The 16,660-nt window shown below is 39.9% G+C and overlaps 1 protein-coding gene across 1 annotated transcript; it reads right to left on the bottom strand.

Annotated features, from left to right (window-relative positions):
• Positions 1–7,819: 7,819 nt before the first annotated feature.
• BEX5 (brain expressed X-linked 5) lies at positions 7,820–10,133 on the bottom strand. The gene is made up of 3 exons (XM_010350875.3): positions 9,945–10,133; positions 8,836–8,899; positions 7,820–8,405 (listed from the first exon to the last, which is right to left on the bottom strand). The coding sequence occupies exon 3, from the start codon at positions 8,368–8,370 to the stop codon at positions 8,038–8,040; it is 333 nt and encodes a 110-aa protein (XP_010349177.1). The 5' UTR covers positions 8,371–8,405; positions 8,836–8,899; positions 9,945–10,133; the 3' UTR covers positions 7,820–8,037.
• Between the last annotated feature and the right edge of the window lie 6,527 nt (positions 10,134–16,660).

Genomic DNA, 16,660 nt, shown 5'->3' with positions numbered 1-16,660 from the left:
TCCTATTTCTCCACATCCTCTCCAGCATCTGCTGTCTCCAGATTTTTTAATGATTGCCATTCTAACTGGCATGAGATGGTATCTCAATGTGGTTTGGAATTGCATTTCTTTAATGACCAGTGATGATGAAAATTTTTTCATATGTTTGTTGGCCTCATGTATGTTGATCTTCAATCTATGATATCCTTTCTTCTGCTTGATAGATTCAGCTACTGAAACTTGTGTATGCTTCTTGTACTGTGTTTTTCAGCTCCATCAAGTTGTTTATGTTCTGCTCTAAGCTTTTTATTCTAGTTAACATTTCATCTAATCTTTTTTCAAGGTTGTTAGTTTCTTTGCATTGGGTTAGAATATGTTCCTTTAGCTTAAATAAGTTTATTATCTACCTTTTGAAGCCTGCTTCCGTCAATTTGTCAAGCTCATTCTTTATCCAGTTTTGTTCCCTTGCTGGTGAGGAGTTGTGAACCCTCGGAAGAGAGGAGGTGTTTTGGATTTTGGTGATTTCAGCCTTTTTGCACTGAGCTTCTTCCCATCTTCATGGATTTATCTACCTTTGGTCTTTAAAGTTGGTGACTTTCAGATGGGGTTTCTGAGTGGACATCTTTTCTGTTGATGTTGAAGCTATTTCTTTCTGTTTTTTAGTTTTAATTCTAACAGTCAGGCCCCCCTGCTGCAGGACTGCCGGAGGTCCAGTCCAGACTGTGCTTGCCTGGGAATCACCCATGAGGGCTGCAGAACAGCAAGGGTTGCTGCCTGTTCCTTCCTCTGGCAGCTTCCTCCCAGAAGGGTACCTACCAGATGTCAGCCAGAGCTCTCCTGTATGAGATGTCTCTCAGGATATACAGGGATCAAGGAGCCACTTGAGGAGGCAGTCTGTCCCTTATCAGAGCTTAAGTGCTGTGCTGGGAGCTCCGTTGCTACCTGCAGAGCTGCTGGGCAGGGATGTTTAAGTCTGCTGAAGTGGAACTCACAACCACCCCTTTTCCCAGGTGCTCTGACCCAGGAAGGTGGGCCTTTATTTTTAAGTCCCTGATGTGCTGTTGCCTTCTTTCAGAGATGCCCTGCCCAGCAAGGAGGGAGTCTAGTCACAGTCTTCCTACAGAGGCCTTGCTGAGCTGTTGCAGGGTCCACCCAGCGGCTGTGTAAACTTCCTTGCAGTTTTGTTTATACAAGCAAGGTTAGAACTGCCTCGGTAATGGTGGACACTCCTCCACCCACTGAGTTCAACTGTCCCAGGTTGAGCTCAAACTTGTATGCTGGCTGTGAAAATCACAAACCAGTGTGTCTCAGTTTGCTGGTCTTTGTAGGGGTGGGACCTACAGAGCCAGATCACTTGGCTCCCTGCCTTCAGCACCCTCTTCTTCAGGGGAATGGGTGGTTCTGTCTTGCAGGCATTCAGATGCTGGCTAAAACGGCCACCCAATTTTGTGCTGCAAACCCACAGCTCTGGTGTTGTCAGCACCAGCAGGAATATCCTGGTCTCTGGGCTGTAAAGACTGTGGGAAAAGCACAGTATCTGAACCAGAGTGCCAGAGTGTTCAGAAAAGAACTCGATAGTCTTCCTTGGGTAGGAGAGGGAGTTCTCCCATCCCTTGCACTTCCTGGGTGAGGCAACACCCCACCATGCCTCAGTTTGCCCACCTTGGGCTACACCCCCTGTCCAACCAGTCCCATTGAGATGAAACTCGTACCTCAGTTGGTGATGCAGAGATCACTCACCTTCTGTGTTGCACTCACTGGGAACTGTGCTCTGGAGCTGTTCCTGTTTAGACATCTTTGGCATCTTCACACTGCCTTTTATATTTACCTATTTAGTTACCTTACCAGTGTTCTTTATTTCTTCATGTGGATTCATGTTACCATCTAGTGTTTTCTAATTTCAGCATGAAGGGCACATTGGTATTTCTTGTAGGATAGTGCTGCTAGTTAAAAATTGCTCACTGTTTGTTATTTGAGAGTGTCTTAATTTATCCTTAAAGTTTTAAGGAGCATTTCCTGACTAAAAAGTGTTAGTTAACAGTCTTTTTCCTTCAACTTTCTGAAGATGTCATCTTACTGTCTTCTTGCCTCCACGATTTCTGATAAGAAGAAGTCAGCTGTAGATTCATGTTTTTCATGAAGTTCAAAAAATATTTTGTCATTATTTCTTCAAATATATTTTCCTGCAAATTTTCTTTTTCATCTCTTTATGGAATTCCCTTTGTAGATATTCTGGTATGCTTGATGGTGTACCGTGGTTCTCTATGTCACTATATTTTGTTTGTTTTTTGTTCCTTATAATCCTCAAGCTCACTAATCTTTCTTCATTCACTTCAAACCCATTATTGAACTGCTCTAACAAATTTTTCATTCCAGTTACTTTCTATTCAATGGGGAAAAGCTAGTCTTTTCCACAAATGTTATTGTATATTCTCATGCAAAAGAATGAAGTTGTACTATTATCTCACATCATTTATAAAAAACTAACTAAAAGTGAATAAAAGACCTTAATGTAAAATCTAAAAGTATGAAAACAGTGGAAGAAACATAGGAGAAAGCTTAATGACACTGGCCTTGGCTGTTGCTTCTTCAATATGACACACAAAGTATAAGCAACAAAACAATAGAAATTGATCAATATTTAATACTTTTGTGCATCACAGGATAGTATGAAGAGAATGAAAAGGCAACTTACAGGACAAAAGAAAATATTTGCAGATTTATATCTGATGAGGCATTAAAATCCAGAATGTATTTTAAAACTTTCGTAAGTCAGTGTTAACAACAACAAAAAATGCACATAGAACCTAATTTAAAAATGCACAAAGAAATTGAATCCACATTTCTCCCCAGATATTCAAATGGCCAATGAACACATGAAAAGATACCCAATATCACTAATCAATAAGGAAATGTAAATCAAGAGCACAGTGAGATATTACTTCATGCCCATTAGGATCACTGTTACAAAACAACAACAACAACAACAACAACAACAACAAAAAACAATAAGTGTTGGTGAGTGCTGTGGTCTAAGTTTGTTCCCACCAAAATATATGGTGATATTTCATTCCCACTGTGGTGGTGTTGGGACATGAGGCCTAGTGGTAGATATCTGGCTGATGGGGTTGGAACTCTAATGAATGGCTTGGTGCTACTCTGGAGGCAGTGAGTTCACACTCTGATGAGACTGGATTAGTTATCACTGGAACAGGTTAGTTCCCCAGAAAGTGGGTTGTTGGAAAGCCAGGATGCCCTTTGTGGTTTATCTCTTTGCATATCTCAGCTTTCCCTTTGAACTTTCCTGCAATATTTTGACCTAGTACATGACCTGCAATGCAGGAAGAGCAGATGTGGATGCTATGCTTCTTGTATTTCCCAGCCCACAGAACCATGAGCTAAATAAACTTCTTTTCTTTATAAGTTACCCATCCTCAGGTATTCTCGTTTAGCAACGCAAAATAGACTAAAGCAAGAAGAGTGTGGAGAAATTAGAACCCTTACACACTGCTGGTGGGAATATAAAATTATACAACCACTATGGAAAACAGTATGTCCTTTCTTAAAATAATTAACATAAAGTCACCATATTTTACCTCTGGGTATATGCCCAAAATAATTGAAAGCAGGCTCTGGAACATATTTATACATCTATGTTCCTAACAGCATTATCGACAGTAGCTAAAAGGTGGAAGCAACTCAAATGCATCAAGAGACGAAGGGGTAAACAATATGTTATATATACATACAAAAGAATATTAGTCAGCTTTAGAAAGGAATAAAATTCTGCTACATGCTAAAAAATTAGTGAACCTTGAAAACATTATACTCAGTGAAGGAAGCCAGACACCAAAGGGCACATACTGTGTGATTCCACTTATATGAGATACCTAGAAAAGTCAAATTCATATAGACAGAAAATAAAACAGTGGTTACCAGGGGATATAGGAAGAGGAAAATGAGAAATAGGAAGTTACTGTTTAATGGGCACAGACTTTCAGTTTGTAATGACAAAAAATTTCTGAAGATGAATACCAGTGGGGATTCTAAAACAGAATGAATGCACTTAATATCAATAAATTGTACATTTACAAATGGCTAAAATGTAAATTTTATATTATATATATTTTTCTACAATGAAAAATATCCAAAAACTTAAGTATTTTAAAGTGAGCAATACAATAACATTTAGTATCTTCACAATGTTTTGCAACTATCACCTCTATCTAGTTCCAAACCGTTTTCATCACCTAGAGTAAAACCCCTCACCCACAAAGCAGTTTTTGATTATTACTGTCTCCCCCAGTCCTTAATAATTATCAACATGTGTCATATCTTTTATCAATCTACTAGGACTCCCATAACAAAATGCCACACGCTGGGTAGTTTAAATAGTAGAAATTTATTTTTCACAGTTCTGGAAGCTGGAAGTTCAAGATCATGGTGTCCACAGGCTTGGTTTCTCCCGAGGGATTTCTTTTTGGCTTGCTGATGGCTGCCTTCTCTCTTCATGTCTTATCTTTTATTTTAATTTATATTTTTGGTTGAGAAGAAATATTGTACATATTTATGGTACACAAAATGATGTTTTGATATCTTTACACATCAAAAATGTGGAAGGACTGAATCAAGCAATGTAACACATGCATTAACTCATGTACTAATCTATTTTTGTGGTGAGAACACTTAATGTCTACTCTCCTAGCAATATTCAAGCAGACAATATTACATTATTAACTATAGTCACCATGGTATAATTGATTTAGTGAACATATTCCTAACTGAAATTCCTTGAAGTTCCTTGAACTTTATTTAGTCTTGCTTTACTTTGCAGAAGATTTAATATTTTTTCACATAGTGAATGCTAATCTTTCCCTTTATGATTTAATGTTTTAAAATTTTAATTTTAGTTTTTAAATTAGTTTTGGTGCCCATATACATCTTCTCCGTGTTGTTCCTTTCCCTGAATTTGGCTGAACATTTATATTTTATTTTATTTTATTTTATTGGTTTGTTTTTAACATAATCTAGATAAAAATGTATGCACAAGTGATCCTTAAATTCTAGTGTGCATCAGAATCACCTGAAAGATTGCTAACAATGTAGTTACCTGAGCACCAGTGCCAAAAAGTGGATTTTGGATAGTGGCCAGAATTACATATTTTAAAAAAGCTCCAAGTGGAATTCTGAAGTGTTTGATAGGATAGTAAAGACGGACAAACACTGGCAAATATTTTCTTAAAAAGATGTCGTGGTGATTTGGGAGTATAATTCCTTCTTATGGTATTTCTTTTACAAGATATAAATTCTATATAAATGAATTAACCTTTTTAGATTAACACAGTTAATCAGGGGTAGTACGTAGAAAATAAATCAAAGATATTTTAGCCACAAATTTCACTCAGATCTCAACTCTACATCAGAATCACCACATGATCTTCCACATTGTAAAGATCTGTTGGTCCCACTTTTAATGAGTCTGATTCAACTAGTTGGAATTGGGTCCTGAGCTCCACTTGAAAGTATCCTCAGGTATTTCAAATCTGAAGCGAAGATTGAGAATTTATGTACTAAAGACACCAGCATTAAAAAATAAAAAGTAGTTGTCTCTTTAAGAAGGGCACTGTCTAATAGTGAAATAATGCCTGATGTATAAATTAAGTTCTGTGTAGTGTTTTCACAGGTCTCAGATCTGTCTACCAATCAACCAACCACCCAATTCTATGTACTGTAGGATGGGGAGAGGGGTGTCTAAGATTAAACTAAAGCTGGGGTCTCCACTTTAATTTATGTAAGTCCAGAGATGTCTGATTAACTAGGGTACGGTGGGTATGGAGTGAAACACATTTTTTCTAAATTTTTAGGCAGTTCTTCAGGCAATTTTGATGTAGCTGGTCTATATAGCACATGCTGATAAACACTGACATATATAATGTTATGATAAGTGCATTTTTAAAAAAATTGGTGCATAATGCTTCTTCTGCACAAAAAAGAACATTATTGGTGCATAATGTTCCTTTTTAATTGCAAGCTATGGTCTGTAGGGAAAATAAGTTTTTGCCCATAAATGATCAGAAGCAACCCTGGGTACAGATCGCAGGATTCAACTCAGCTATAATTAACTGTCGTGTCCTACAACTTATCAGGCCCTGTACTAAACACTAAGGGTGCCAGGATAAATGAGACAAAATATTTACTGTGAGAAGGGCATAGACTAGTGGGGAACAGTGATGACTATAACGATGCCTTAAAACTGGGATTCACCTACCAGATCCCCATTTCCTGCCATTATTTCCCATCAATCTTTAGTTACAGGTTTATTTGACACAGCAAATCTCAAAGCAAAGGAAGAGGGAAACTTATCTGGATCTATGTAAGTTAGTGTAGACTACTGGGGACTCCTAAGATCAGGGTGCTGTGGACCAAAGCAGTCTTGAGAACATAAAATTATCCCTACAACTCCTGTGTATGTGCAGAATGAAACCTGTAGCAATGTCTGCACAGAAAATGGATAGTCAAGGAGACTGGGCTATATTCCTCAGAGGATGGAATAGATAATACAGTTCTGAGCACACTATCACGAGTGCCACTCAAATTTGTCAGGGGGAAGGGGATGAAGAAGGAAGAATGAGAAAACCATAAAGGATTGTTTGCATCTATATGCAGTGTTAGTGAAGTATCCACCTGGTTTAAGTATAACTCTAAAGCAGGGAGGAACATTCCATACATTTTTGAAAAGGCAAAATGGGGATTTGAACCACTGAAGGGTCCAGTGGAACCACTGAAGGGTCCACAAAGACCCAAAATTGGTGAATCTTTGTCATCTTCAGGAGTCCAGTATGTCCGCAGTGGTAGAAGCCAGTGGAGAGAGCATGACCCAGCAGAAGAGGAAGATGTGCCTAATAGTCATGGCAATGTGCAGAAAAGAAAGCCAGAGTAGCAGATGATTAGAAAAGCATTTACAGTTCAGCACTGCTAATCCAAAAATCCAAAATCTGAATTGCTCCAAAATCCAAGCTTTTTTGAACATGATATGATGCTACAAGTGGAAAAAATCCACACCTGACTTCATACATGCAAAGTTTGTTTCACACACAAAATTATTTAAAATATTGTATAAAATTACCTTCAGGCTATGTGTTTGAGGTATATATAAAATTAAATAAATTTCATGTTTAGAGTTGTGTTTCATCCTCAAGACACCTCTATGTACATGCAAATATTTCAAAAACTGAAAAAAAAAACAAAAAACCAGAAATCTGAAATACTTCTAGTCCCAAGTATTTCAGATTTCGAAACTGTACTCACCTATAAATCAGTTGGACTCCTGATTGGTACACTCTTTGGAATCTTCCCTAAAAATGAAGGGCACCTGGAGGGCTGGAGCCTTGCATGTATAAATAGAGCAAGACACAGAGCTCAGTCATTACCTCATTTGATTCCCACAGCAGCTCTCTAAGGCATTTATAATGCAATGTATCTGTAATTATCGGATATTTGTTTCTAAATGAGAGATCCACAGGTAATATGAGATTTATATGTCTTTAAATCATGTTTCAAGTGTTTATTATTTTTCCCCATTCCCTGTATAAGCTAATTGGCAAGTTTGTTGCTTCTTTTTTTTTTTTCCTGATACATACAAAACATATGTATTCATTTTGAAAAAGTGAGAAAAAAAAACAGCTAACCAATAAAAAAAGTTAAAAAATTTAAAAGTACCAGTAACTATACGACATAGAAAAGCACATTCCGATTTTCATATATATATTTCACATAAATTATATATTTTATATATAGTGTACATACATATGCTTCTAAATGAAATCGCATATCTATAGAGTATTTTTAAATTGCTTTATTAACTTTACAGTGTGCAATAAACATCATTCCATGAAAGTTGATGAAAATCCTCTTATGACAGAAAAACTTACAGACTAGGTCTAAACGCAATCTCTAATCAGAAAATCACAGAAGAATGCCAAAAGGTTCACATTAAAGGTACACCAGGAAAAATGTGAATTTGGAGAGCAGGGATTTTATGATTATTAATCTCAAGATTCAAGGCATAAGGCAAAACTCATCATGATGATCATGCTGAGGGGGGTCCCCTATAAGAATGCGCAGACTGTACCTCAACTGAAGTTCCCTAATTTTCCTCCTTAGCTCTCTCATCTCCTCCATGAACCGTTCCATATCATCTGCATCTCCATCTATCATATCAATGTTATCAACAAGCCTATTGGGCACATCCTCTCCAAAATCCTGGGCACGTGGAGCCGGAACCCCTCCAATATTTCCTTCAGGCTCCTGGTCTTCAGCACCTCCTAAAGTGGGAGCTTCATTCTGCACTGGGGCCTCCTCCACTTTGTTTTCCTTGGGGACATTTTCCATGTTGAGTTTTTTTTTTTTCTTCCTGTTTTTTCTTCCTAGAAGATCAAAAGCAAGAAGAGGGAATGAATGCTTGATAGGATTCAGAGCTCTGTTTAAGAAAAGTTTTCCCATCTGAGAAACTTTGTGAGTCCTGTAGGGGACGCCCCAGACCCAGCGCTGCCCGAAAGTCCACCATTTTCCTTGAAAATCCCTTGCCTAGGCCACTCTTACCACCAAAATGCTGGACGAGTTGGGGGAGGGGGATAACCATAGAAAGACCAGACTTCATTCAGCTCCCTGGGATCCTAATAAGCTCTCCAGGAGTGCCCCTTTACTCCCTTCTTCCCTCATCAGACACAGGCCTGCCGTTTTTGAAGACTCTCCTAAGTTTCTCTGGCACTTAACTCGGGCAGGAAGGGCTGTGCGTCACCAAGATTCTGCTCTGATCCTTGATACCCCTACACCAGAGGATCCCAGGCAACCTACCTGCAGGGATGAGGTAGTCTTTCTCTCTTAGTCTTGAAATCTGCTGCACAAACGTACTAAAGACCTGAAGACAAATGCGACAATTACCAGAACTGATCATTTGATCAAAGGACCGGTACTGGGAGTTGATTTAGGGTTCTCCTAGTTTTAACACCTTCTGTTTCTCCTCCATCCTGTCTCACGGCTTCTCTTCCCAACCTGTGACAGTCTATCCCACCTTCGAGAAATAGGCATCAAAGATGATGATTTCCAAAACATTTTGACCTCTTCTTTAGGCTCCCATCCTTACTATTTCCTCCTGTCACCAAATTACCATTTCTGGAATGCAGACATCTTGCCTGGCGGGGGAGTTAGAAGAGCTTGCTGAACTGATATGTGGTTTATTCACAAAGAATTTCAATCTAGGTATCCCTCAGGCCCTCTCTCCAGCCGGCCCCCACTCCTTTGCCCACCATTTTATGCATCAAGATGGACGGGAAGTGAAGAGGTATGTGGGCATTGCAAACCGCATTGCTGCGGTCTCTGCGCTTTGTTATTCTCACTCCAGGATCTACGAGCAGCGCCCACGCTTACACCGACCGACCTGCTGGGACCAAAAACAGTTTCTTGCTCCTCGCCTCTGTCCCTCAGTCAGAAGCTCGCCCGCTCAACTGACTCAATAGGGACCTGCTTTCCAGACCTAATCTCTGTCCCCCTCCTCTGCAGCAATTCCTTTCCTCGGCCCCCATAACCTATCATTTCCAGCTCTAAATGGGTAGAGGATGAAGAAAAGATACCTGGAACACAGGCCTAAAACCTTGGTAGGGTCTGCACTCCCCACCCCTTGGTTGCCTGCTGCACCTCCCTCCTGCGGCCCTGCAGGAAGCAGGCCATTTCCTGGCAGTCTCCTCCACCGACCGGACTCCATCAGACATTGCCTGATCGTCGGCCTCCTAGGAGCTCTCAGATGGTACCCATTCTCAATCCGGGCCCCTTGGGAGATCCCCTCCCCAACCGATCCATTTCTCACCCTAAACTGCTATGTATCTGGAAAGGGGTCGATAATCCAGTCCTGGACCCCTTCTGGTCTTTGCCTTCTGCCGCCCCCACACCGATCAGCACCCACCAACCTGCCAGGGCTCCTCTGGAGTCGGCTTCTACCACTTTCCTCCTTTCCGGGCAGCTGGTTCGCCTGCCTTCAGAGCAACAGCAATCCGTCCCACTGCCACCGACGACTACCAGACCGCAACTAGAAGGAGAGACTAATCCACACGTTGGCTCTGGGTCTCCTGAGGGCCACGTCACTGTGAGCTCAGGTTTCCAATTACCATTCAACCCGCAGTGCGGCAGGAGGGTGGGGGCGGAACTGTGGGCGGGGCCATCTTTCTCCTCATTCTTGCTTTCTCCACCATTACCCACACCTCTATTTTTTAATTTAGCGATCCCCAAGACCAAACGGGTCATAATATTTTGTGGTTTGTATTTGGCTTTCTCTGTTTTCTGCTGCAGCTTTTAAATAATCACTTCCTCCTCTTCTATCCCCCAAACGCACACTTCTCTCACCTTCACATCCCAGAAAATAAAGCCTTAACAGTTTTGTAGGTCTTTGTCCCAGATTGAAACCCAGAGAAGGAGTGGGGAGCACGAGGCTAGGAAGTCTGGAAAATACGTAGGAAGTGGCATTCAAAAATTTTTTCACTTCAATTACTTTCCTTTTTGTTTATTTGGGAAGGTGGTTCTTTTTGTTTTTCATCAGCATGCATTCATTTTGTTGTTTTTATTACTAGACAATACAATTATTTTCAGTTGAATAAACAGGATTCGAGTTGTAAAAACATGACAATCTGTTTCGACTGCTGAATCATAAATATAGACCTTCCAGAAAGCACTGCCCTACCTCCTTTAAGGACTTTGACATATAAGGGTGGTTTCTCTTGTGAAGTCTCTATCTGCACGTCTTTCCATGAAGTGATGCACTGAGTCTAATAGAGCCTTGCTGGTGGGTTTTCATATCTTGAGAACCTGTGACAAACTGACTATCTCCTCTAAATTGGATTAGTGTAACTTCACCTTACAATAACACCTAGCCCTGACAATTCAGGAAAATAATTTGGGGAAGCCACCCTGACAAATGAAAATGTATTATGCATAGAGGGGAAAAACAAACACTGGGGCCTACAGGAAGGTGGATGGTGGGAGGAGGGAGAGGATCAGTTTACCTATGTAACAAAACTGCACATGTACTCCTGAACTTAAAAGTTAAAAAATGTATTGTGAAATTACAATGTTAAAATAATATTGTACTGGAATAAATACAGAACGAATGAGAAAAGAAAGCCTATTTTCAAACCCAAATATGGAAAAATGCTACTAAATCGATTGAAATATTTTGAATCAGTGGGGAAAGGTTAGATTGAAGAAATTGTGCTAGGATAATTGGTTATTTTGAAAAACAATGAAGTACCTTATTATTCTCATACGCTTAAAAATAAACACTAGATGTTTGCACAAAAAGACATAAAACCATTAAAAATAATACTTAGCATGTTATTTTGTATATAATCTTACGCTGGAAAAGTATTTTAAAATACAGCACCAGATACTGACAAGACCAAAAGGCAATTGGCTCAATTCTGCTGGGACCCTCCAAGTCTCAGAAACAATTTAGAGTGCTCCTCAGAATTATACTAACTAGTGAAGAGAAATTGGGGTATTTTTCTACAGGCTTGGCTCCTTTATCGGCAGATGTTACCCGGAGGATGTTAAAATCTGTGGCACTTCTAGGTTGTCCTACACCTGGGCTGAGCAAGTTCCCAAGGTACCAGAAAAAGCCCTCAGCAAAATTAGAAAACACAGATATGGTAGAAGGATAATATCAGTTTTATCCCCACTCCAAGAAATATACTATTCACATTTTACTCTAAATCAGTCAAAATATCTCCCTTCAAAAGTAAAGATAATACACACATATTCATTTTCTGTTTTTATTATTATACTCTAACTTCTGGGATACATGTGCAGCATGTGCAGGTTTGTAACATAAGTATACATGTGGTAACATTGTTAGAGTAAATTAACAAAGCCTAACTACCGTGGTATGTAGCTTTTGGTGTGGTAAATGTATTCTTTTGCATTTACCTGATCAGAACATTTACTTTCACATGGAAGAGATAATATATCCATTTCTAGTTTTGCTTCAGGGCAAACAAAATATACACCCCCACAGGGCATCACATTGACCCATTATATCCATGATATGCTGATTGGACAGGAAGAGAAAAATGTGGTTATTACACTAGATGCCTTTGTAAGACACATGGGCTCTGGAGGGTGGAAGATATGCCCATTACTTTACAGAAATTTTAATAGGTTCAATGGTTGTAAGAATGCCACAATATCTCCTCCAGAGTAAAAGGAAAGTTACTGTATGTTGCATCTGCTCCCACAAAGAAGGAAGTACAGCCCTTGGGAGGCCTCCTTGGGTGTTTAAAGCAACACATTTTATACCCTCTAAGTTATAAAGTAAGATGAATCCAGCATTAGCCCATTATATGACAGAAACAGAATATCCTTGATTAAGTCCAAAGAAAAACAGAGGACATAGGTTAGGCATATGAGCAGATAGCCCAGATCCCCATGCTACCCACCACAGTAGCACTGGTGCATCTCCTTTGGTTTGAACCATATGAAAGTATGCATCAAAAAGTGGCAAAGGATATGAACAATATGAACAGACACTTTTCAAAAGAGGACATTTATGCAGCCAACAAACATATGAAAAAATACTCATCATCATTGGTCATTAGAGAAATGCAAATCAAAACCACATTGAGATACCATCTCATGCCGGTTAGAATGTGATCATTAAAAAATCTGGAGACAATCGATGCTGGAGAGGATGTGGAGAAATAGGAACACTTTTACACTGTTGGTGGGAGTGTAAATTAATTCCACTGTTGTGGAAGACAATGTGGTGATTCCTCAAGGATCTAGAAATAGAAATACTATTTAACCCAGTAATCTCATTACTGGGTATATACCCAAAGGATTATAAATCATTCTATTATAAAGATGAATTCACATGTATATTTATTGCAGCACTGTTCACAATAGCAAAGACTTGGAACCAACCCAAATGCCCATCAATGATAGACTGGATAAAGAAAATGTGGCACATATACATCGTGGAATGCTATGCAGCCATAAAACAGGATGAGTTCATGTGCTTTGCAGGGACATGGATGAAGCTGGAAATCATCATTCTCAGCAATCTGACACAAGAACAGAAAACCAAACACCACATGTTCTCACTCAAAAATGGGTGTTGAACAGTGAGAACACATGGACACAGGGAGGGAAACATCACAAACTGTGGCCTAGGGAACATCACACACTGGGAGGGCTAGGGGAGGAATAGCAGGGGGTAGGGGGATTGGGGAGTGATAGCATTAGGAGAAATAGCTAATGTAGATGACTGGGCGATGGATGCAGCAAACCACTACCATGGCACATGCATACCTATGTATCAAACCTGCATGGTCTGTAATGTACCCCTGAACTTAAAGTATAATTATAAATAAATAAATAGAAAAGAAATTATGTGGTTCCATATAACCAGCTGAAGGAGGAGGGGAAAGCTCAAGATTGGTTTACTGGATGAGCTTGGCATGTGAAAGTAACTCAAAATACATGGTGACTGTATTACAGACACATTTAGAGGTGGTCCTGAAAGGCCGCAGAGAGGAAGAACATCTTCCCAGTGGGTAGGACTGCAAGCAGTGTACCTGATCATCCACTTTTTATGGAAGAAGAAGTGGTCTATGATGGTAATATATATGCATTATTGGACAGTAGCCAAAGGTCTGGTGATCTGGTCAGGAGCTTGAAAGGAAAAGATCAGGAAAGGGAAGTCTAGAGTAGAGGCATGTGGATAGACATATTGGGAGTGGCATGAAATAGGAAGATTTCTGTATCAATCCTGTTTTAATGTTCACAAGAAAGCATCAATTATGAAAGAGTAACTGAAGAACTAAGCAGACAAAGTGACTTTGGCCATTGACATTAACCAGCATTCATTTTGGTCTTCTTAGGACTGGTTTGATGGGCATCTGAAAGAACTAGCCATGGTGGCAGAAATAGAGGTGATATATGGGCCCAACATCATAGACTTCTATGTACCAAGACAATTTAGCTGCTTCCCTGTATGAATATCTAAACTGCAGCAACAGAGACCAAGGCTCTTTCTCAAATATGACACTATTTATAAAGACCGCTTAGCAGTAAATTGACTATGTTGGACCCTTTTCATCCTGGAAGGATCAGTGGTTCATGCTCACATGAATATATACCTATTCTGGGCATAGATTTGCTCCTGCACAGCCTCAGTAAGCATCTGGGCTATTTGGGGGTTCCTGATCCGTAGTCTTGGAATCCCACACAACAGAGCATCTGAACAGAATAGTCAATTCATCATAAAGAAGGGGCATAAATGGATCCAGAACAAGAGGATCCACTTATCATATCAAATATCTCACCATCCAGAAGGAGCTGACCTCACAGAACACTTCTAAAGGCAAAGATAAAACACCAATAAAAGTAAACCCTGAAGTAATTGGGTGGCATCCTCCAGGATGCAATATATGCATTAAATCACAGACCTCTATGTTAGGCTTTAGATCTAATTGGAAGAATGGGATTAAGAATAAGGGGTGAATGCAGGAGTGTGCCTACTCCTCATCATAGTGGCCCACAATCATCACAGCATTGGATTTGAACAAGCATTGGACTATTGATGTTCAGAAACCAGCAGCCAAGAAGTGGAATCCACATGTGACAGGAATGATTGACTCTGAACTGTAGGAGGGAACTGTAGGAGGGTGTAGTGCTGCTTTAGTAAAATGAGTAAGAAAGGAATACATATGAAACCAGGTGATCTACCTGAGTGCCTCCTGGTATTCTCTTGCCCCATTTAACTGTGAATGAAAAATGTCATTGAAAAGAGTTTGGACACCTCCATGATGAAGGTTTGGTTCACATGACTAGGTAAGCTTCCAAGACCAGTCAAGATAACAACTGTGTGTGAGGGAAATTTCAAATGAGTAGTGGAAAAGGAAGAGAATAATTAAGAGTTCTGGCCCAGAAACTAAATGCAGCAATACAGGCTGTAGTGTGTCCCACTATTGTCCCTCTTCAAAGTTTCCCTTCATAAAGAGAAGCTCAAAGGAATAAGGAAGGAACTGTTCCATGAAGCTGAAGGGAGAAGTAGATCTGTGCAGTACAAAGGCAGACTGTGGTAACTGTGAAAATGTGCTACTCAGATCCCCAGCTATAGGGAGCATCATTGCTTGATGACCTCAACTGCTGACCCTTGGGACCAAGCATTGCATTTGCACCAAAGCCATGCTTCCCTCAGACTTCTCCCAGATAATCACTGAGTGGGAAATAGTAGTGCAGGTCAATTCTTTAGAGATGAGGAACTCCTCTAACAGGCAACTTTGTCTCATGGTATCCCTATCAACCTGTCAGAAACCTTAGAACTGTGGGACAGTCTGAAAGTATTTCTACCCATCTTTATTTTTTCCTTCCTCTTCTCTCTTCACAAACATCATTTCAGCATTATGATCGGGAGGCTCTTCCTGCCTTCTGCTCCCTCCCCTTCTCCCCACTTTCCCATAATTAATCCCTTTCAGAGGAGTCATATCTTGGTGTCTGCTTCTCAGGGAACCTGAACTAACATGTGTACTAATTAAAGTATTGTTTAGAATCACCTGATTATATATTGGGAAATGTCACATCCAAAGAAAATTCACCAAATATCATGGCTATATAGAAAACAAAGCAGTAATAGTTGTTTATTTTATTTAAAAGGTTACTGACTATAGGCCAGGCACGGTCGCTCATGCCTATAAACCCAGCATTTTGGGAGGCTGAGCCCAGTGAATCACTTGAGCTCAGGAGTTCAAGACCAGTCTGGGCAGCATGATGAAACCATGTCTCTATAAAAAATACAAAAATTAACTGGGCGTGATGGTGTGCATCTGTAGTCCCAGCTACTCAGAAGACTGAGGTAGGAGGATCACTCGAGACCAGGAGCAAAAGTCATAGTTCAGCATTGGCAACAGAGTAATACCTTGTCTCAGGAAAAACAACAACAAAAAGTTACTGATTAAATATTTTTTTTCCATTTTCCTTCTTTAATTTTTTAAATTCGAATTTCAGGGGTACATGTGCAGGTTTGTTATATAGTTAAACTTGTTTCATGGGGGTTTGTGGCACACATTATTTCCTTACCCAGGTATTAAGCCTAGTGTCCATTAATTATTTTTCCTGATCCTCTCCCTCCTGCCAACCTCCACCCTCTAATAGGCTCCAGTGTGTGTTGTTCCTCTCTATGTGTCCATGTGTTCTCATCATTTAGCTCTCAGTTATAAGTCAGAACATGTGATATTTGATTTTCTGTTCCTGAATTAGTTTGGCTAAGGATAATGGCCTCCACCTCCATCCAAGTTTCTGCCAACGACATGGTTGTGTTCTTTTTGTGACTGCACAGTATTCCATGGTGTGTATTTATTTATCCAGTCTATTATTGATGGCTATTTAGGCTGATTTCATGTCTTTGCTATTGTGAATAGTGCTGGAATAAACATACATGTGTATGTGTCTTTATGACAGAACAATTTATATTCCTTTGAGTATATCAAGTAGTCAGGTTGCTGGGAAAAATGGTAGTTCTGTTTTTCGGTCTTTGAGGAATCTTCACCTTGTCTTCCACAATGGTTGAAGTAACTTACACTCCTCAGCAACAGTGTATAAGTGTTGCTTTCCCATCCCCCACCCCCACAGCCTC

This window comes from Saimiri boliviensis, chromosome X (genome assembly GCF_048565385.1).
Source record: "Saimiri boliviensis isolate mSaiBol1 chromosome X, mSaiBol1.pri, whole genome shotgun sequence".
In the NCBI taxonomy this organism is placed as follows: Eukaryota; Metazoa; Chordata; class Mammalia; order Primates; family Cebidae; genus Saimiri; species Saimiri boliviensis.
Note: the sequence above shows the minus strand (reverse complement) of the source record. Positions and strands in the feature narration are given on the sequence as shown.

What these genes read in the sequence shown, in the direction of transcription:
- BEX5 (XM_010350875.3), bottom strand. Translation starts at nt 8,370, where the DNA reads ATGGAAAATGTCCCCAAGGAAAACAAAGTGGAGGAGGCCCCAGTGCAG.